Raw genomic sequence first — 22,346 nt, forward strand, 5'->3', positions numbered from 1 at the left:
ACGCAGATGATACCCAGCTTTATCTATCCATGAAGCCAGAGGACACACACCAATTAGCTAAACTGCAGGATTGTCTTACAGACATAAAGACATGGATGACCTCTAATTTCCTGCTTTTAAACTCAGATAAAACTGAAGTTATTGTACTTGGCCCCACAAATCTTAGAAACATGGTGTCTAACCAGATCCTTACTCTGGATGGCATTACCCTGACCTCTGGGAGTCATTTTTGATCAGGATATGTCATTCAAAGCGCATATTAAACAAATATGTAGGACTGCTTTTTTGCATTTATGCAATATCTCTAAAATCAGAAAGGTCTTGTCTCAGAGTGATGCTGAAAAACTAATTCATGCATTTATTTCCTCTAGGCTGGACTATTGTAATTCATTATTATCAGGTTGTCCTAAAAGTTCCCTAAAAAGCCTTCAGTTAATTCAAAATGCTGCAGCTAGAGTACTGACGGGGACTAGAAGGAGAGAGCATATCTCACCCATATTGGCCTCTCTTCATTGGCTTCCTGTTAATTCTAGAATAGAATTTAAAATTCTTCTTCTTACTTATAAGGTTTTGAATAATCAGGTCCCATCTTATCTTAGGGACCTCGTAGTACCATATCACCCCAATAGAGCGCTTCGCTCTCAGACTGCAGGCTTACTTGTAGTTCCTAGGGTTTGTAAGAGTAGAATGGGAGGCAGAGCCTTCAGCTTTCAGGCTCCTCTCCTGTGGAACCAGCTCCCAATTCAGATCAGGGAGACAGACACCCTCTCTACTTTTAAGATTAGGCTTAAAACTTTCCTTTTTGCTAAAGCTTATAGTTAGGGCTGGATCAGGTGACCCTGAACCATCCCTTAGTTATGCTGCTATAGACGTAGACTGCTGGGGGGTTCCCATGATGCACTGTTTCTTTCTCTTTTGCTCTGTATGCACCACTCTGCATTTAATCATTAGCGATCGATCTCTGCTCCCCTCCACAGCATGTCTTTTTCCTGGTTCTCTCCCTCAGCCCCAACCAGTCCCAGCAGAAGACTGCCCCTCCCTGAGCCTGGTTCTGCTGGAGGTTTCTTCCTGTTAAAAGGGAGTTTTTCCTTCCCACTGTAGCCAAGTACTTGCTCACAGGGGGTCGTTTTGACCGTTGGGGTTTTACATAATTATTGTATGGCCTTGCCTTACAATATAAAGCGCCTTGGGGCAACTGTTTGTTGTGATTTGGCGCTATATAAAAAAATTGATTGATTGATTGATTGAGTTATTTGACATGAAGTCACGTTGCACATATGACAAGGGTGTCCAGCCGTGGACTCAGTCTCACCTGTCCTGCATTCAGCTTCAGGAAGATGAAGTAGGCCTGGCAGGAAACTCTGTAGAGGCTGAAAATCCGATCCACCACCTGTCTCCAAACCTGGATCAGACCCTCTGTGACTTGCTGGCCTGCCTCACTGAGCCAAGGACAAGAGGTGAGCAGCTGCCTCCAGATAACATCTACCATGTCGTCCTCGGTGTCATCCTGCTGCAGAGCCATGTCCTCATCCTGACACACACAGAACAACAGGCTCAAAACATAGACCATCTCACAGGTTCACGTCCACAGGGTTCTGACCACGCTTTGTTCAGATGGACCTGACTCAACGTCCACACAACCACCATCTGACCATCTGTTCTCTTTACCGCTCAAGTGTGAGGAGATAGTGCACGTTTAACTGCAGCGACAGCACGAGGACGGTGAGATTAGACTGCCGAACTGAACACAGCCGTAGGTAACAATACTCTGAGTCACATCCATCCTGTGTTTGTTTACGATTCTGCACACTGACAGTGAATCAGGCTCATGATCACGTAAACAAAGCAAGGACTGTGAGGTCTTCTCTAAACAGCACTGAAGGGTGTGGCCAGGGGATTGAACCTACAACTACCCCGTCTCTAAGCTTCAAGCCCCACTAGCAGTCACACCAACATCTGGAGATTCACCTGTATGCCAGTTGGACGACACATGGCCTGTCCCAGAATGCTGCAGATGGCTTCCTTGTCTTCTTCATTGGTGGTAGCAGGCAGGAGCTCCACAATACCCTTTTTTTCCCCAGGAAGGAGGGGCAGCCCCCCCTCTTGGCTGGAGGGCAGACAAAAGAAAAGAGAAAAAAAAGTCAGACCTACAAATCACCCTAAAAACGTCTGACACAGAGGGTGGAAGACACCAAATCATGCTGCTCCACACCTGTCCTGAAGGACCAGGTTTTTTGTTTTTTGCAGACGCGTTCCAGGTTTTTTTTTTTTCTTTTTGCAGACGCGTTCCAGGTTTTTTTTTTTCTTTTTGCAGACGCGTTCCAGGTTTTTTTTTTTTCTTTTTGCAGACGCGTTCCAGGTTTTTTTTTTTTCTTTTTGCAGACGCGTTCCAGGTTTTTTTTTTTCTTTTTGCAGACGCGTTCCAGGTTTTTTTTTTTCTTTTTGCAGACGCGTTCCAGGTTTTTTTTTTTCTTTTTGCAGACGCGTTCCAGGTTTTTTTTTTTTCTTTTTGCAGACGCGTTCCAGGTTTTTTTTTTCTTTTGCAGACGCGTTCCAGGTTTTTTTTTTTTTTTTTTGCAGACGCGTTCCAGGTTTTTTTTTTTTTTCTTTTTGCAGACGCGTTCCAGGTTTTTTTTTTTTTCTTTTTGCAGACGCGTTCCAGGTTTTTTTTTTTTTCTTTTTGCAGACGCGTTCCAGGTTTTTTTTTTTCTTTTTGCAGACGCGTTCCAGGTTTTTTTTTTTCCTTTTGCTGACGTGTTCCAGGTTTTTTTTTTCCTTTTGCAGACGTGTTCCAGGTTTTTTTTTTCCCTTTTGCAGACACGTTCCAGGTTTTTTTTTTTTTTTTTTTTGCAGACGCATTACAGGTTTTTTTTTTTTTTTTTTTGCAGACGCATTCCAGGTTTTTTGTAGATGCGTTCCACGTCATTTGCAGACGCGTTCCAGGATTTTTTTGTAGACGCATTCCACGTCATTTGCAGACACATTCCAGGTTTTTTTTATGTAGATGCATTCCACGTCATTTGCAGACGCGTTCCAGGTTTATTTTTTTGTAGATGCATTCCACATCATTTGCAGACGCTTTCCTTGTTTTTTTGTAGATGCATTCCACGTCATTTGCAGACGCTTTCCTTGTTTTTTTGTAGATGCATTCCACGTCATTTAACGAAGTGTGGCCATCATTCACACAGACTTTAAGCTGGACTAACCTGGCATTATCCACCACTTTCCTGCCCCAGCGATAAGCCCAGCTCGCAAGTGAGGCCCAGGACTTGGCCACCTCTGGAGCCAGGCTAGTGGACAGCTGATAGAGCTGGCCCAAAATGAAATCTGGTTCCCCAACACCCATATTCACTGATGGGAAAAAACAAAAACAGGAAATAGAGGTTAGACTACTACTCCAGCCACAGGATGCATAGACAATGTTGAGTCACTTCAATGGTGGCCTCCAGCTGTGTCCATGTCCAGGTTTATCTCACCAAATCAAAACTTGGACATTGTGAAAAACACTGTTTATGTGTTTTGAACCCTTCATTACCTGAGGACACGTGGGAATTGAAATTTAAGCTACTTTATTTAACATCTGTCTGTCTGTTGCACTTTCAGGTTGTGAAACAACCCCAGACACACCCAGAACTGAGGCCGTGATGTCACACAGGCAACAGTGGAGAGTCTTCCACTGGACATGTCCCAGACTTGGAAAATATTGGAGGAATATCTTTAAAACCCTGTCCTTAATCCTCTGGTTTTGTTTCTCTTTTGATCAGGCATGGGCTGTTATCAAGCTGGAGGGACACTGCCACGCCCACCTAGGCTCAACAGCTGAGGTGTCTTATGTCCTGTTTAAGCCTTGAAAATATTTGTTACTTGATTAACAACTCGAGTACAAAGTTTAATCAGGTGAGGAACTTTCAGCTTCAAACCCAGCTTCCAGTCGTGTCCAGTCAGGCTCCAGAGACCAGCGTCCCTTCCTGTCCTTAAATCTGTCACAGGGATGGGATCTGTCAAGGATGGGGACAGGAGTGCTTATTTTCACTGCAATAGGTTTAATTTGGACAATATTTCTGTCCCACTCCTGTAGGGGTGAGGACACAGTTGGTGCACTCAGGTTACTTTTTGGTGTTTACAAATCCAAAAATATTGAGAAATCTATACAACCTTATTTTTATCTGATTTCTGAATGTTTTAAAATCTACAGTTAAAATTCAGATGTGAAACACTCAATAGGGGGCGCCACCTATTAATAACTGCACTCTATTATTAGGTCTGGGAACAAAATATATCAATGTCTCCGTCAACACCAAGGTGCAGCTTTATGGACATATCTTAAAAAGAATCCTCCGCAGAGGTCTGACAGTAACAGCTCCGTGCTGGAGTATTTTATACTCCGTTTACTCCGCCGTCGTTTCTCAGCACATCACTGAGACCGCAACAGGAACGAAGACGACAAAGTGCACTGGATAAAAGTGTTGGGATTTACTGAAAGTTACACTGTGGGGATGAGTCACAAAAGAGCTGCTTCCCTTCAAAATAAAAGCCCTTCAAAATAAAAGCCTATTGATGGAAAGCAGTGGCAGTGTAAAGAATCTGACTGTGAAAGTAGCGTAAATGTCGACTCCAGCTGATTGTTGTGTGAACATTAACAGAGTGTAAAGCTGTATGAAGGCTCGCGCTTTGCTCTGATGTCACCTGATGTGTCAGCGATGATGTGGATGATGTGGCCGCCCTCCAGGGGGAGCTCCAGCAGAGCGACAACGTTCCGACTCAGAGGTGACATGCTGCCCAACGCGCTGGAAGAGTTCACTGCCCCAGAGTGTTTAAAAACCTGAGAACACACAGACCTGATCAGATACGAGCGATCTGTCATCAACGTGCAAACGACACAAAGTTACTCAGAACTCCTAAAACAATGATCATGTAAACAGAATCAGGTCGATAAGCTGCCTCCACATCAGAGTCCAAACTAGCTTCCTGCACTCCAGGTTTCACTGACGCAGCCAGCGAGTGGGATGTTTAGAATACTAACAGAAACCTTCTTCAAGCCTGGTGGGCTTTGGATTAGCACCCACCACAACTTCAGATTTTTTTTTTTTTAAGAAATAATGCTGAAATAATGTCAGCTTTGCATCCAAAACCTCATGTGAAAGAATTAATCACGTTTATGGCTGACCTAGAGGATTCGGATTGTTTTTTTTAAACCCTCTGGGTTAAACGCCACCATCCAGCTGAAGACATACAGATGAGACGCATTCTTGCAGTTACGACAAATCTTTATGTATGAGGTTCTAGGAGTCGCACGTCTCTCACGCTGCCCTCTGCTGTTTGGTCTTAACTCTGACCCCTGTGTAGTGACCTTGTTAGTGAGGAGTGAAGGTGAAGGACAACGTGCCTGTTTCAGCTGAGGGGTCAGGTCCTTCCAGTCTGCCAGCAGCCACTTGCAGAGGGTCAACAGCGAACGGCAGGCGGCGCGCTCGTTCTTCCCCACGTGGCAGAAGGACAGAGCGGCACTGCTCAGCATCTCCATGGCTGCAGTTGACTGACCTGAGGACATACAGTAAAGTCTTCACGACACGTTCCCTCCAGACCCTCATGCTAACACGGTTTATGCCACCTGCAGTGACCACATGGTCTTACTTCAACACTGCAATCAAACAAATTCTGATCTCACAAGGTCTGGGTCCACCTCTGATACCTGATGTTCTCAGGACTTTGGATTTTTCAATCTGGAACTCCGGTCCCCATTTTTCTCTCAGAGTACCGTGCAGGGAGAGACGCCTGAAGGTCTGGCAGAGTTCCTCCTGCTCGTCGTCCGGGTGCGTTCCATTGCTGCAAAGGCTCAGCAGGCGAGACGCCAGGGCAACGTTTCCCTTTTTCCGAGCAAATTTCACAGCTGTCAGGCAAAGCTCCATCGAGTGGTCGTCAATGGAAGCAGAAGAACCTGGATAAGAGAAGAATCCAAACACACGTGGTTTAAAGGAATCACTTCGAGCTGTTGATCTGTGGCTTACGGGCTGGCGAGGCCCGGCACAGGGCCATTTAACTCAGAGGCTAGCTTAGCACCATAACAAAGTCTACTGCGCACAAGGGACCCCAGAGTCCACAGTCACATTCCAATCAGCTTCTGACAAAAAACAATGAAAATCTGATGGAAAAAAGTTCACGCACGACTGACTTTGGAGTTTTTATACTGAGTTGCATTTGGGTGCTTTTCCAAAAACAACAACTCAGGTTGAATAATAAACAAAAAAAAGGAAAAAAGCACGATGACTCAGCAAGATGATCCAACAACACGATCTGATCGCCACTGAAGTCTGACAAATACAAAGAATTTACTGAAAGACAAGAAAGTACAAATCGGTTCTACACAAGAGGACAAACATGGGTTCATGGCTGAACTTTGTGACAGACGCTTCAATGGCATATTATGCAGAAGATAGACAGAAAGCTGTTTTCAAGGGACCTCCTGACTGTGGACCATCAAGACTGTCCATCTACACTCAACAAAAATATAAACCCAACACTTTTGGTTTTGCTCCCATTTTGTATGAGATGAACTCAAAGATCTAAAACTTTTTCCACATACACAATATCACCATTTCTCTCAAATATTGTTCACAAACCAGTCTAAATCTGTGATAGTGAGCACTTCTCCTTTGCTGAGATAATCCATCCCACCTCACAGGTGTGCCATATCAAGATGCTGATTAGACACCATGATTAGTGCACAGGTGTGCCTTAGACTGCCCACAATAAAAGGCCACTCTCAAAGGTGCAGTTTTATCACACAGCACAATGCCACAGATGTCGCAAGATTTGAGGGAGCGTGCAATTGGCATGCTGACAGCAGGAATGTCAACCAGAGCTGTTGCTCGTGTATTGAATGTTCATTTCTCTACCATAAGCCGTCTCCAAAGGCGTTTCAGAGAATTTGGCAGTACATCCAACCAGCCTCACAACCGCAGACCACGTGTAACCACACCAGCCCAGGACCTCCACATCCAGCATGTTCACCTCCAAGATCGTCTGAGACCAGCCACTCGGACAGCTGCTGAAACAGTCGGTTTGCATAACCAAAGAATTTCTGCACAAACTGTCAGAAACCGTCTCAGGGAAGCTCATCTGCATGCTCGTCGTCCTCATCGGGGTCTCGACCTGACTCCAGTTCGTCGTCGTAACCGACTTGAGTGGGCAAATGCTCACATTCGCTGGCGTTTGGCACGTTGGAGAGGTGTTCTCTTCACGGATGAATCCCGGTTCACACTGTTCAGGGCAGATGGCAGACAGCGTGTGTGGTGTCATGTGGGTGAGCGGTTTTCTGATGTCAATGTTGTGGATCGAGTGGCCCATGGTGGCGGTGGGGTTATGGTATGGGCAGGCGTCTGTTATGGACGAAGAACACAGGTGCATTGTATTGATGGCATTTTGAATGCACAGAGATACCGTGACGAGATCCTGAGGCCCATTGTTGTGTCATACATCCAAGAACATCACCTCATGGTGCAGCAGGATAATGCACGGCCCCATGTTGCAAGGATCTGTACACAATTCTTGGAAGCTGAAAATGTCCCAGTTCTTGCATGGCTGGCATACTCACCGGACATGTCACCCATTGAGCATGTTTGGGATGCTCTGGACCGGCGTATACGACAACGTGTACCAGTTCCTGCCAATATCCAGCAACTTCGCACAGCCATTGAAGAGGAGTGGACCAACATTCCACAGGCCACAATTGACAACCTGATCAACTCTATGCGAAGGAGATGTGTTGCACTGCATGAGGCAAATGGTGGTCACACCAGATACTGACTGGTATCCCCCCGCAATGAAACAAAACTGCACCTTTCAGAGTGGCCTTTTATTGTGGGCAGTCTAAGGCACACCTGTGCACTAATCATGGTGTCTAATCAGCATCTTGATATGGCACACCTGTGAGGTGGGATGGATTATCTCAGCAAAGGAGAAGTGCTCACTATCACAGATTTAGACTGGTTTGTGAACAATATTTGAGGGAAATGGTGATATTGTGTATGTGGAAAAAGTTTTAGATCTTTGAGTTCATCTCATACAAAATGGGAGCAAAACCAAAAGTGTTGCGTTTATATTTTTGTTGAGTGTAAGACGGAGCTGTGTTTACCAGAGTGAGCGAGGAAGTGAGCGAGACATGGACACACACACACACACACACACACAGAGAGAAAAAAACACCATCCATCCATCCATTTTCATCCACTTTATCCGGAGTCGGGTCGCGGAGGTAGCAGCTCAAGCAAAGCTGCCCAGACCTCCCGATCCACACACACCTCCCCCAGCTCCTCCGGGGGAACCCCAAGGCGTTCCCAAGGCAGCCAAGAGATGTAGTCCCTCCAGCGTGTCCTGGGTCTTCCCCGGGGCCTCCTCCCAGTGGGACGTGCCCGGAACACCTCTAAAGCGAGGCGTCCAGGGGGCATCCGGAAAAGATGCCCGAGCCACCTCAACTGACTCCTTTTGACATGGAGGAGCAGCGGCTCGACTCCGAGCTCCTCCCAAGTGACCGAGCTCTTCACCCTATTTCTAAGGGAGCACCCAGCCACCCTGCGGAGGAAACTCATCTTGGCCGCTTGTACTCGCGATCTCGTTCTTTCGGTCATGAGCCAAATCTCATGACCATAGGTGAGGACTGGAACGTAGATCGATAGCCCTTAGCAAAGGACCCTGGACCCCGTACTCCCGGAGCACTCCCCACAGGGTGCCCCGAGGGACACGGTGGAACGCCTTCTCCAGATCCACAAAACACATGTGGACTGGTTGGGCAAACTCCCATGAACCCTCGAGCACCCAATGGAGCATGTACAGCTGGTCCAGTGTGCCACGACCAGGACGAAAACCACACTGCTGCTCCTGAATCTGAGGTTCGACCATCGGTCGAATTCTCCTCTCCAGTACTCTGGAATAGACCTTACTGGGGAGGCTGAGGAGTGTGATCCCCCTATAGTTGGAACACACCCTCCGGTCCCCCTTCTTAAACAGAGGGACCACCACCCCGGTCTGCCAATCCAGAGGCACTGTCCCCGATCGCGAGGCATGTCAGCCAAGACAGCCCCACAACATCCAGAGACTTAAGGTACTCAGGACGGATTTCACCCACCCCAGGAGCCTTGCCACCGAGGAGCTTTATAACCACCTCGGTGACTTCGGCCTGGGTAATGGACGAGTCCGCCTCTGAGTCCCCAGTCTCTGCTTCCTCTTCGGAAGACGTGATGATGGGATTGGAAAAAAGGAAAAACACTTCTGAAAGAAATTCCCATCAACAGTTTTAGACATCAACTGGACAGAAAGTACCATGAGACAGACAGACAGAGCGACAGAATTCCATGACATGACTGCATATGGTCCAAAAAACAAACACCACATCGATTGCAGCAGGTGCTTCAGTTCAACATGCAGATCTGTTTACCTTTGAATTTGTGAAGGAGTCTTCTCTGGAACAAAGTGTATCTGAGACTGTGAAGGAAGACTTGGACATTCTGCTGCTTACAAAACCTCAGAGCATCAGAGGACAGAGAAATCACACCATCCTAGAAAGAAGACAACTCCATCTGAGACAACTCAAAGGTAATACCTCATTCAACAGGGCAAAACAAAGGGAGGGTAAAAAAAAACAAAAAAAAACTCAAAGGTAGTACCACATTCAACAGGGCAAAACATAGGGAGGGTAAAAAGAAAAACTTCAAAGGTAGTAACCTCATTCAACAGGGCAAAACAAAGGGAGGGTAAAAAACAAAACTTAAAGGTAGTACCTCATTCAACAGAGCAAAACTTAGGGAGGGTAAAAAGAAAAACTTCAAAGGTAGTAACCTCATTCAACAGGGCAAAACAAAGGGAGGGTAAAAAACAAAACTTAAAGGTAGTACCTCATTCAACAGAGCAAAACTTAGGGAGGGTAAAAAAAACAAACTCAAAGGTAGCACCTCATTCAATAGGGCAAAACATAGGGAGGATAAAAAAAACTTAAAGGTAGTACCTCATTCAACAGGGCAAAACATAGGGAGGGTAAAAAGAAAAACTTCAAAGGTAGTAACCTCATTCAACAGGGCAAAACAAAGGGAGGGTAAAAAACAAAACTTAAAGGTAGTACCTCATTCAACAGAGCAAAACTTAGGGAGGGTAAAAAAAAACAAACTCAAAGGTAGCACCTCATTCAATAGGGCAAAACATAGGGAGGGTAAAAAAAACTTAAAGGTAGTACCTCATTCAACAGGGCAAAACATAGGGAGGGTAAAAAGAAAAACTTCAAAGGTAGTAACCTCATTCAACAGGACAAAACAAAGGGAGGGTAAAAAACAAAACTTAAAGGTAGTACCTCATTCAACAGAGCAAAACTTAGGGAGGGTAAAAAAAACAAACTCAAAGGTAGCACCTCATTCAACAGGGCAAAACATAGGGAGGGTAAAAAAAAACAACTCAAAGGTAGTACCTCTTTTTTATTTATTTATTTAAAAGGGACAACACATTAATGAACACAAAGTGTAAATATGTCAGATTATAGCCATGGGCTAATTTCCATCTGTAGTCCCTGAAAGACTATAAGAATTAAACAATTTACAGTAAAAACACACAGACATCACAGGACCTTACAATACAACAGACTACATTACATAGGGGTCACCAACTACTACAAGACACTGACTAGACAAAAAACAGGAAACAAAAGGACACTGACATGATCTGAGCATGAAGGTTAGCTTACACAAATTCAGTCAAAGGAGGACACAAAGTTAAAACAAACAAAAAACAAACAAAAAAAAACTATGTACAATTCAATTAGAATAAGTTAATTAAAACTGCAAGTCTAATTCCATACATTTATATATTTTAAAAACCATAAATTTAAAAACAATAATTTATAAAGTGCTGTAGTGCATTGCACATTCCCTACAGTTCTTCTTAGTTTCTACAATTGAGTTCATAATGCTCACATTTTTGATTTGATTTGAGCCACTCCTTTAAGTGACTTTTGAAAGCTTTAAAGCTTGGGGCCTCTCTCACTGTAGTTGGCAAAGCGTTCCATTGGACACTGCCTTTGTAGGACAGAACATTTTGTGCAAAAGCTGTTTTTCACAGACACCTCACAGTCCCCTCTACTCACGGTCCTGGTGACCCTCGAAGCAATTGTTCTATATTTAATATAATTTGCAAGAGGTGGAGGAGCCAACCCATGTAAAATTTTATATATTAGACAAGCATTTTTAAATTTTATAAAATTTTCAAAACTAAATAAGTTATACTTTGTTAAAATTTTGCAGTGATGATATGAAAATGGTCTTTTATCTAAAATTTTCAGTGCTCTTTTATAAAGCCTTTCAATCCATTTTAAAATTGTCACACCTGTGAAAGACCAGCTGGTTATGCAGTAACCTACATGAGAAAAAAAAAAAAAAAAAAAAAAAAAATCATACAGTGCAAGAACATCATAGCCGCTTGATCCGTCATTGACCTCCTTATTTGGTTGAAGTTAAACACATTGTATTTGATTATTTTAGTTATTTTAATATGATTTTTAAAGGAGAGTGTCGAGTCCAGCAACACTCCCAAATATTTGAATTCTTTAACTAACTGCAGTTCATCATCTCCGATGACACATTGGAGCGCTCTATATTGGAAGACTTTTTTGAAAAATACATACAGTTTTCTGTATGTTTAATTTCAGACATGATCCGTTAAGCCAATCTGAAATATACTTTAGGGCTGACGCAAGAGTTTGAGCTGCTGCCTCAGGTGATCTTGCACTTGTGTAGATTACCACATCATCAGCGTAAAGTTGTATGTCCACATCTTCACAAACACTTGGTAGGTCATTAATGAATAATGAAAATAAAATGGGCCCCAAGATAGAGCCTTGGGGGACGCCCAGTGCACAATCTAAGTAGGGGGATTTAATACCATTTACCATGGTGGCTTGTTTTCTATTTGATAAATAAGATGCCATCCATTTTATGGCATGCTCAGAAAAATTAAAAGATTGCAACTTTAATAATAAAATATTATGATTCACTAGATCAAATGCTTTACGCAAATCTAAGAAAACTGCTCCTACACAATTGTTTTTATCCAAAAGACTTCACTTTTTCCATGAACATTGTTATGGCAGTCTCAGTTGAATGGTAGGTACGAAAACCAAACTGCATGGCATGCAGAGTAGTTTGGCCACTTTGTAGATGTTGAATCAGTTGCTTGGCAACCCACTTTTCAAGGACTTTAGAAAAGACTGACAGTATGCTAATTGGTCTGTAGTTATTTATATCATTTTTGTCACCCCCTTCAAAATTGGGGTAACTGTGGCCATCTATCATATCTGTGGTACAATAGAATGCTCAACTGACAAATTTATTAAATGCGTAACTGGATGTACGCCATTTTATGTGTTTTTAGGAATCCAACATCAAAGCCATGATGGTCTTTAGCTTTGGACTCCTTCATGGCATTTATAATCTTTAAAGTTTCAACCTCTGATATTAGTTCTATATTAAACGTTTGACTGTGTACTGGAATATTGTAGGTTATTTCAGGCGATTTGAAACTTGCTGCCATCTCTTCAAGAGAGCGTAGAAATGATAAATTCAGCTCTTTTGCTAAGATCGTAGGATCATTCACAAGCTGGTTATTAATTTTCAATTCCGAATAATTTGCACCTTTCTTTTTCTGCCTCACTAAAAGTTTGTTAATATTCTGCCATATTTGTTTTCGATTTCCGTTTTGCATTATTGTGATAAAAAATCTGCTTTTGCTCTTCGCATTTCTGATATTACTCTATTTCGCATTGAAGTATATTTCTATCTGTCTGTTGTCAACCTGGATTTTACTGAGTTTTTCAATAACTGGTCTCTTTTTTTCATTAAATTTATATAATCTGAATCTATCCATGGGACAGAGTAAGATTTTTTTCCTATAATTCATGTTTTTTGTAAAATAACTACATACATTTTGAATTTTGTTAAGAAATATATCAGAGCATATTTCAATATTGTCACATGAGGTTACACTTTCCCAAGTGAGATCCTTTAATGCTTTTCCCAAGTTTTGTTGTTGATTCTTTGGTATAACTTTAGACATTTGACTCAAAGGTAGTACCTCATTCAACGGGGCAAAACATGGGGAGGGTAAAACAAAAACTCAAAGGTAGTACCTCATTCAATAAGGCAAAACATAGGGAGGGTAAAAAAACAAAAACTCAAAGGTAGTACCTCATTCAACAGGGCAAAACATAGGGAGGATAAAAAAAATACAAACTCAAATGTAGTACCTCATTCAACAGGGCAAAACATGGGGAGGGTAAAACAAAAACTCAAAGGTAGTACCTCATTCAACAGGGCAAAACATAGGGAGGGTAAAAACAAAACTCAAAGGTAGTACCTCATTCAACAGGGCAAAACACAGGAAGGGTAAAAAAACAAAAAAACAAACTCAAAGGTAGTATCCAGTGGTGGGCACAGTTCCGATAATCCGATAACCGATAATTATCAAAGATAATGTTTTCATTATTGGATTATCTTTTTAGATAACTTTAAAAACCATTATCGGACTAATTATCTTGCGATAAATTTTTGTCCAATAATTTTTAGACGATAACGTGGTAAATAAAGCTCAACAGCTACAAACATTTAGAAAATTTAAAATCAGTTGAACACCTACCTGTTAAATGTTTTGTAGCAGATGTGTAGTTATACCCTCTAAACAGAGAAGAGCTGCTTCTAGAATAAACCACTATCCTCTGCAGGCAAAGGAGAACTGGTCACCAAAAAACTAACAAAAAACTTTTCTTTTAACCACATACTGATACGCGGCCAATATCACCCAAATCATCCTGAGGCATACAGTTTTAACTTTTGGTTCAAATTTTAAATAAACCAATTTTGGACAAGTTATTTAAATTAACGTCACGGCTGAAGATTTATAAAGTGAAAATATCAGATATATGTTTTAAAGTAATGCGCTAATTTTTAAGGTTTTGGTGTGGACATGCTGTGTCCAGGTGCATTATGGGTATGAGGGTAATTTCAGTATGTTCACGACATTAGAAATGCATTTCAGACACTCTGTTCAGGCTCACGGACAACAACATTAAACTCTAGTGCCTAAAACTCTTGTGAATATATTCTCTGGGTTTACAGACGTTGTTATTGTATTTGCGTTTATTAAATTCCAGGCATCTTAAATGTACCAGACAGGGATTATCTGGAATTTTGTTTTGGCAAGTTTTTATGGTCTCTACTGCCATCTACTGACCAGTAGTGTTCATGGCAGGATTCAAACTGAAGCTGGGCTGATATATTTTCAATCACTGTACTCGGTTCCAACTCAAACTGTTGTAATAACATTGAAGCGTGCCACCCCCTGCCCAGGAGAGAGGATGGAGACAAGCGAGCAGTTATAATGAGGTTTGTCAACAGAAAACAGAAAATGGCATTGTTAAAACAGGGACGGAAACTTAAAGGAACAAACGTATTCATCAATGAACATCTGACCAAAAGAAACGCAGACATCGCCAGGAAAGCTCGTTTCTTAAAAAAGCAGGGAAAAATTCAACAGACATGGACATCCAACTGCAAAACATTTATAAAATTGAATGGAACACCAGAACAAGCGAACGTTATGGTAATCAGGAACATCGAGGATCTGGACAAATACGACCAATAAGGTATGAGGACACAAACACATCACAACACCATGACACAGACCAGAGGAACCTATTCATCTACTACATCATCTACATCTGGAGACAAGAAGGATATAACTCAAAGGATTGCTGATCATGGAAAAGTAGAACTGAGAACATTTAAATACACAGACCATAATGTACTGGACTTGGAGCACGATATAGACCCGGACAATAATTTCTTCTCAAATATCAATGACAGTTGTTGCTATTATACAGATGAACAGTTTAATCGGATCATTAAAACGGATAACAAATTATCAATAATCCATTTCAACAGCAGAAGTCTATATGCAAACTTTAACAACATTAAAGAATATTTAAGTGAATTTAAAAAAATATTTAACATAATTGCTATATCAGAAACATGGATCAATTGGATGCCATAGGTATTAAAGGCACTGCGCTGCGGTGGTTTGAATCATATTTGTCTAATAGATTACAATTTGTTCATGTAAATGGGGAATCTTCTTCACAGACTAAAGTTAATTATGGAGTTCCACAAGGTTCTGTGCTAGGACCAATTTTATTCACTTTATACATGCTTCCCTTAGGCAGTATTATTAGACGGCATTGCTTAAATTTTCATTGTTACGCAGATGATACCCAGCTTTATCTATCCATGAAGCCAGAGAACACACACCAATTAGCTAAACTGCAGGATTGTCTTACAGACATAAAGACATGGATGACCTCTAATTTCCTGCTTTTAAACTCAGATTAAACTGAAGTTATTGTACTTGGCCCCACAAATCTTAGAAACATGGTGTCTAACCACATCCTTACTCTGGATGGCATTACCCTGACCTCTAGTAATACTGTGAGAAATCTTGGAGTCATTTTTGATCAGGATATGTCATTCAAAGCGCATATTAAACAAATATGTAGGACTGCTTTTTTGCATTTACGCAATATCTCTAAAATCAGAAAGGTCTTGTCTCAGAGTGATGCTGAAAAACTAATTCATGCATTTATTTCCTCTAGGCTGGACTATTGTAATTCATTATTATCAGGTTGTCCTAAAAGTTCCCTAAAAAGCCTTCAGTTAATTCAAAATGCTGCAGCTAGAGTACTGATGGGGACTAGGAAGGAGAGATCATATCTCACCCATATTGGCCTCTCTTCATTGGCTTCCTGTTAATTCTAGAATAGAATTTAAAATTCTTCTTCTTACTTATAAGGTTTTGAATAATCAGGTCCCATCTTATCTTAGGGACCTCGTAGTACCATATCACCCCAATAGAGCACTTCGCTCTCAGACTGCAGGCTTACTTGTAGTTCCTAGGGTTTGTAAGAGTAGAATGGGAGGCAGAGCCTTCAGCTTTCAGGCTCCTCTCCTGTGGAACCAGCTCCCAATTCAGATCAGGGAGACAGACACCCTCTCTACTTTTAAGATTAGGCTTAAAACTTTCCTTTTTGCTAAAGCTTATAGTTAGGGCTGGATCAGGTGACCCTGAACCATCCCTTAGTTATGCTGCTATAGACGTAGACTGCTGGGGGGTTCCCATGATGCACTGTTTCTTTCTCTTTTTGCTCTGTATGCACCACTCTGCATTTAATCATTAGTGATTGATCTCTGCTCCCCTCCACAGCATGTCTTTTTCCTGGTTCTCTCCCTCAGCCCCAACCAGTCCCAGCAGAAGACTGCCCCTCCCTGAGCCTAGTTCTGCTGGAGGTTTCTTCCTGTTAAAAGGGAGTTTTTCCTTCCCACTGTAGCCAAGTGCTTGCTCACAGGGGGTCGTTTTGACCGTTGGGGTTTTACATAATTATTGTATGGCCTTGCCTTACAATATAAAGCGCCTTGGGGCAACTGTTTGTTGTGATTTGGCGCTATATAAAAAAATTGATTGATTGATTGATTGATCAATGAAGATAAAGGAATGGATTTTGAACTGGATGGATATGAATTTAATTGTGTAAACAGAAAGAATAAGAGTGGAGGAGGAGTGGCTGTGTATGTGGATAAGAACATGGATTATAAAATAGTAGACAATATGACAACTGTGATCGATAACTTATTAGAATGTATAACTATTGAAATATGTGAAGAAAAAAGCAAAAATGTATTAGTCAGCTGTATATATAGAGCACCAGGATCTAGTATTGAAACATTCACTGACTGTATGGGAAAAATGTTCTCAAAAACTAATCAAAAAGCGGTGTTCATTTGTGGTGACTTAAATATTGATCTGCTCAATCCAAATAAGCATAAAATAACAGATGAATTTATCAGTATAATGTACAGTATGAGTTTATATCCAAAAATCACCAGGCCAAGCAGAATTACATCCCATAGTGCCACCTTAATTGATAATATATTCAGCAATGATATTAAGAATAACACTGTGAGTGGATTATTAATCAATGACATTAGTGATCATCTACCAGTTTTCATCGTTTATAATAGAAACCATTGGCGGAATCAGCCAGAGGAGAAAATAAAATACAGGCGAGTGCGGACAGAGGAAAACATGAACACACTAAAGAAGGATTTACAGGAGCAAAACTGGGAAAAGGTATACAGTGAAAGTGATGTTGATAGTGCATATGAAACTTTTTTACAAATATTTACATCATTATATGATAAAAATTGTCCAATTAAACAAGACTACAGAAAACAAAAAATCCAAGATCGACCATGGATGACGAAAGGGTTACGAAATGCACGTAATAAGAAAAATACACTGTATAGAGAATTCATAAGACTAAAGAGGCAGAAAATAGATATAAGAAATACAAAAATAGATTAATATTATACGGGTATGTAGGAAGGAATATTATAGTAACATATTATATAATAACAAAAACAATATTAAAGGAATATGGGATATATTAAATAGCATTATCAAAAATGGTAATAAAAAACAGAGTTACCCTCAGTATTTCATTGATAATAATGTCAAGAAGGAAAATAAGGATGAGGTAGTCAACGGTTTTAATAATTTTTTTTGTAAATATTGGACCAAGCTTGGCAGAAAAAATTCCCAATTCCCAACCTGAGGATTAGGATAATAATCTCATAGAAAGAAATCCTTGTTCAATGTTCCTCACAGCAGTGGATGGAAAAGAAATTATAGACATTGTGAATAATTGTAAATATAAAACATCTACCGATTTAAATGAAATTGATATGGTGGTGGTAAAACAGGTCATTGAATGGATTGTAGAACCATTAACATACATCTGTAACTTATCATTTCAAACCGGTAAATTTCCCAATCAAATGAAAATAGCTAAGGTTGTGCCGCTGTATAAGACTGGGGATAGACACTTCACAAATTATAGACCTGTTTCTTTGCTTCCACAATTTTCCAAATTATTAGAAAAGTTATTCAATAATAGATTAGACAAATTCATAAATAAACAAATTACTTACTGATAGTCAATATGGATTCAGAGCACATAGTTCAACATCACTTGCATTAACAGAATCAGTTGAGGAGATTACAAACGCCATAGACCACAAATTAGATTCAGTTGGAATATTTATAGACCTTAAAAAGGCTTTTGATACAATCAATCATGACATATTAATCAGTAAACTTGAACAGTATGGGATTAGGGGGTTGGTGTTGCACTGGGTGAGAAGCTACTTAAGTAACAGAAAACAGTTTGTGAAGTTGGGGGAATATACATCATCATGCTTGAACAATGCTTGTGGCGTCCCACAGGGGTCAGTATTGGGTCCAAAACTGTTTCTAATTTATATAAATGATATTGTCAATGTTTCCAAAATATTAAAATTAGTATTATTTGCAGATGACAAGCATTTTTTGTTCAGGGGGGGATTTGCAGGAGTTACTGAGGAGGATCAGTATAGAAATGGGAAAATTGAAAATATGGTTTGACAGAAACAAATTATCATTAAACTTAAGTAAAACAAAATACATGTTATTTGGCTATTGTAATACAGACATACAGGTTCAGTTACAAGTCGAGGGGGTAGATATTGAAAGGGTACATGAAAATAAGTTTCTGGGGGTGATAATAGATGATAAGATAAACTGGAAGACTCATAAAACATATACAAAGTAAACTGTCAAGAAGCATTTCAGTTCTAAACAAAGCGAAACATATTCTGGACCACAACTCACTCCGCATTCTTTACTGCTCACTGGTTTTACCATATTTACAGTACTGTGCAGAGGTATGGGGTAATACTTATAAAGGTACAACACAATCAATCAATCAATCAATTTTATTATATAGCACCAAATCACAACAAACAGTTGCCCCAAGGCGCTTTATATTGTAAGGCAAGGCCATACAATAATTATGTAAAACCCCAACGGTCAAAACGACCCCCTGTGAGCAAGCACTTGGCTACAGTGGGAAGGATCACAATCACTATCAGTAATGCAGAAAAGAGCTATAAGAATTATTCATAATACTGGCTATAGAGATTATACAAATCCACTATTTTTACAATCCAAATTCTTAAAATTCACAGACTTTGTTCATTTTCAAACAGTACAAATTGTGTATAAAGCAATAAACAATTTACTTCCAGCAAATATTAAAAATATGTTTTTTAACAGATCAGGGGATTACAGTCTGAGGGGGAAATTTAATTTAAAGCATCAGTGTTCACGAACAACATTAAAAGGTTTCTGTATTTCTGTCTGCGGGGTGAGGATGTGGAACAGATTGGGAGTGGGGCTCAAGCAATGTCCAAGCATGAACCAGTTCAAACAGCGGTACAAAAATATGTTTTTTTCTAGGTATAGGGAGGAGGAAGGGTAATGAGGGTTAGGGTGTTTTTGTTTTTTGCTTCTGCTTGTAAATATATAGTAGTTTGTATGTAAGTAGGTATGTGTAGGTGTGTATGTATGTTGAGATATATATATATATTGATATCGGTTTAGGTGTGTAGGAATCTATGTGTATATGTGGCAAAGGGTATTACTGGTTGTGGGGAAGAAGGGGTAGGGATAAATAAGCTGATGCTTCACCCTACCCCTTTTCGGACATGTTGGGTACACAGTAGGAACTTTTTTGTTGTTGTCTTTACTGATCTATCTTGTAATTGTTGTTGTATCAAATGTTCGAAATAAACAGTTTTCATTCATTTTTCATTCATTCATTCATTCAAACTGTACTACAGAACCGCACAGTGTAGAAGTTCAGAGCGCCCGACATTGTACGTTCAAAAACCACACGTAGGACTCGTGTTTTCAGAAGCAAAACGTAAACAGAAGCTTTAATTTACATTTCTTATTTTTTACAAAAACTCTTGATGGGAGACATCAAAGTTAAAAAACAACAGCAAAAAAACATGACAAGACAGGTCTGCAGTGTTTGCACAGGCACAGTACGAGAGGTTGGATGCTTGTAGCGCTTCAGCAGCGGGATCCCCTCACGACAGCCAACCAGAATATCAAACAGGTTTGATTTTCATCTGACCATACGATCGCCGATCAGGAGGTGGTTGTGAGATATTAAACACAGCTCGTTACTCCATGTATACTAAACGATACAGGATGCGCGATTAAGCTGAAACTCAGTGCGATCCAAAAAAAAAATCTTGCACGAATGAAAATCAGCTGAAAAAGGGCCAAAACCCACACTGGCACCAGTAGATCATGGCAGTGTTCTATTTATTTTGACACCGGTTATATCAGATGGCTATCTAATTATAACTTGGCTTTTATTTATTTATTTATTTTTGAAAATGCCTGTTTTTACAAATAAAAAATTGGAATATTTTACAAAAGCACATTTATCTGTAAACACCAGCACGACACACGTCGCATTAACGTCTTGGTTTACATAATGAATGACTCAACCAATGAGTGTTAGCGGAGGCACATTTTACCCAGAATCCTTTGCGATCTGTCTGTGTTTGTTACAAAACTTTTGAATTAGTGCATTATTCAACATTAAAAGATATACGTTATATCTTAACTTTGCACAAATGACAGAATTGACATTAATGGAGTTATTCTATCAGTATTAATGTTATTTATACACCAAACCATAACTCAGCACTGCTTTGTTTTCCAAGACCTCCGCCTGATGGCAGCGTTGTGATTGAGTAGAGAGTTGACCTTCGTGCCTCCTCTCAGTTGCTTCTGTGCTGGAAGCCATGTAGTAAACAGGAGCTTCCAGCAGGGGGCAAGATGTTCAAAGACAAGTGTTGGCTCATTGTTTGGGTCTGTTGTCGCTTTTGATGCTACCAAAAGCGATCGTGGTGTTAAAACTCAAAATCAGCTCGTTAGTAGTTGCAAGTGTACCAGAGACAATACAGGAATTTTTCGGTTATCGGTTATGTGTAACTTCCGATACATTTTTTGGTGGTTTATCGTTTTATCTTTATCAATGATAACTTTTCACTTATCTGATTATCTGTTATCAAAGCTAATTTTTTGGTTATCTGTGCCCACCACTGGTAGTACCTCATTCAACAGGGCAAAACACAGGAAGGGTAAAAAAAAAAAAAAAAAAAAAAAAAAAAAAAAACTCAAACCTCATTCAACAGGGCAAAACACAGGGAGGGTTTAAAAAAAAACTCAAACCTCATTCAACAGGGCAAAACACAGGGAGGGTTTAAAAAACAAAACAAATTCAAAGGTAGTACCTCATTCAACAGGGCAAAACACAAGGAGGGTAAAAAACAAAAACAAACTCAAAGGCAGTACCTCATTCAACAGGGGAAAACAAAGGGAGGGTTAAAAAACAAACTCAATGCTAGTACCTCATTCAACAAGACACAGAGAAGGTTAAAGAACTCAAAGGTAGTACGTCATTCAACAGGACAAGACACAGAGAAGGTAGTACGTCATTCAACAAGACAAAACACAGAGGGTTAAAGACATCAAAGGTAGTACCGCATTCAACAGGACAAGACACAGAGAGGGTTAAAAACCTCAAAGGTAGTACGTCATTCAACAAGACAAAACACAGAGGGTTAAAAACCTCAAAGGTAGTACGTCATTAAACAAGACAAAACACAGAGGGTTAAAAACCTCAAAGGTAGTACCTCATTCAACAAGAAAACACAGAGGGTTAAAAACCTCAAAGGTAGTACCTCATTCAACAAGACAAAACACAGAGGGTTAAAAGCCTCAAAGGTCGCACCTCAGTGTATGTAAACATTTTAATAAAAGAGGGAGGTTTCAGCCCAGGAGAACAGGGAGGGAGTGTTTCTGTGTGTACCTGTCCTGAAAGTGTGTTTTCCATGGCAGCTGTGCAGTGGAGCTGCAGGGTGGTGGCGGTGGGCAGGGCATCAACCAGGGTTAGGGTGTACAGGCGGAGGGGACCCAGGCAGATCCGACCCGTCTGTTTCAGGCAGCGTAACAAGAGCCTGAAACCAAGACAACACTGAGGCACAAGGTAACGACATGTCCAAACCCTACGTTTAATTAGCATTGGGTATTTGTTGGGGGGGGGGGGGGGGGGGGGGGGGGTTGAGATGTGATGACTTTGTCCTTGATGGGATTCATTTCCAAATACTTGAGTCTGGCTTAACACCTAAGGGATCAACCATGGACAGAGTCCCGGCTCTGCAAGTACTCGGCAGCCCATCCTGGGTTTCGCTCTCTGGGACGTTGGGTCATTGCCTTGCAGAGAATTAAATCACGACTTTATCATCTCCCCCCCCAAACAAAAACAAAGATTTCTACTGTTATTATGATGGACAAACTCTGCCATGTGTTTG

The 22,346-nt window shown here is 40.7% G+C and overlaps 1 protein-coding gene across 1 annotated transcript in view; it reads right to left on the bottom strand.

The window, feature by feature from the left end:
* Positions 1–22,009, bottom strand: part of LOC117528787 (serine/threonine-protein kinase SMG1-like) — a gene marked incomplete at its 5' end in the record, with an annotated part of 213,177 nt that extends 191,168 nt beyond the window's left edge. The window contains 8 exon segments of the mRNA XM_034191411.1: positions 1,313–1,531; positions 1,969–2,107; positions 3,207–3,351; positions 4,687–4,822; positions 5,387–5,538; positions 5,690–5,935; positions 9,431–9,551; positions 21,845–22,009. Coding sequence (XP_034047302.1) covers positions 1,313–1,531; positions 1,969–2,107; positions 3,207–3,351; positions 4,687–4,822; positions 5,387–5,538; positions 5,690–5,935; positions 9,431–9,551; positions 21,845–22,009 — 1,323 coding nt within the window.
* Between the last annotated feature and the right edge of the window lie 337 nt (positions 22,010–22,346).

Source organism: Thalassophryne amazonica, chromosome 16 (assembly GCF_902500255.1).
Source record: "Thalassophryne amazonica chromosome 16, fThaAma1.1, whole genome shotgun sequence".
NCBI lineage: Eukaryota > Metazoa > Chordata > Actinopteri > Batrachoidiformes > Batrachoididae > Thalassophryne > Thalassophryne amazonica.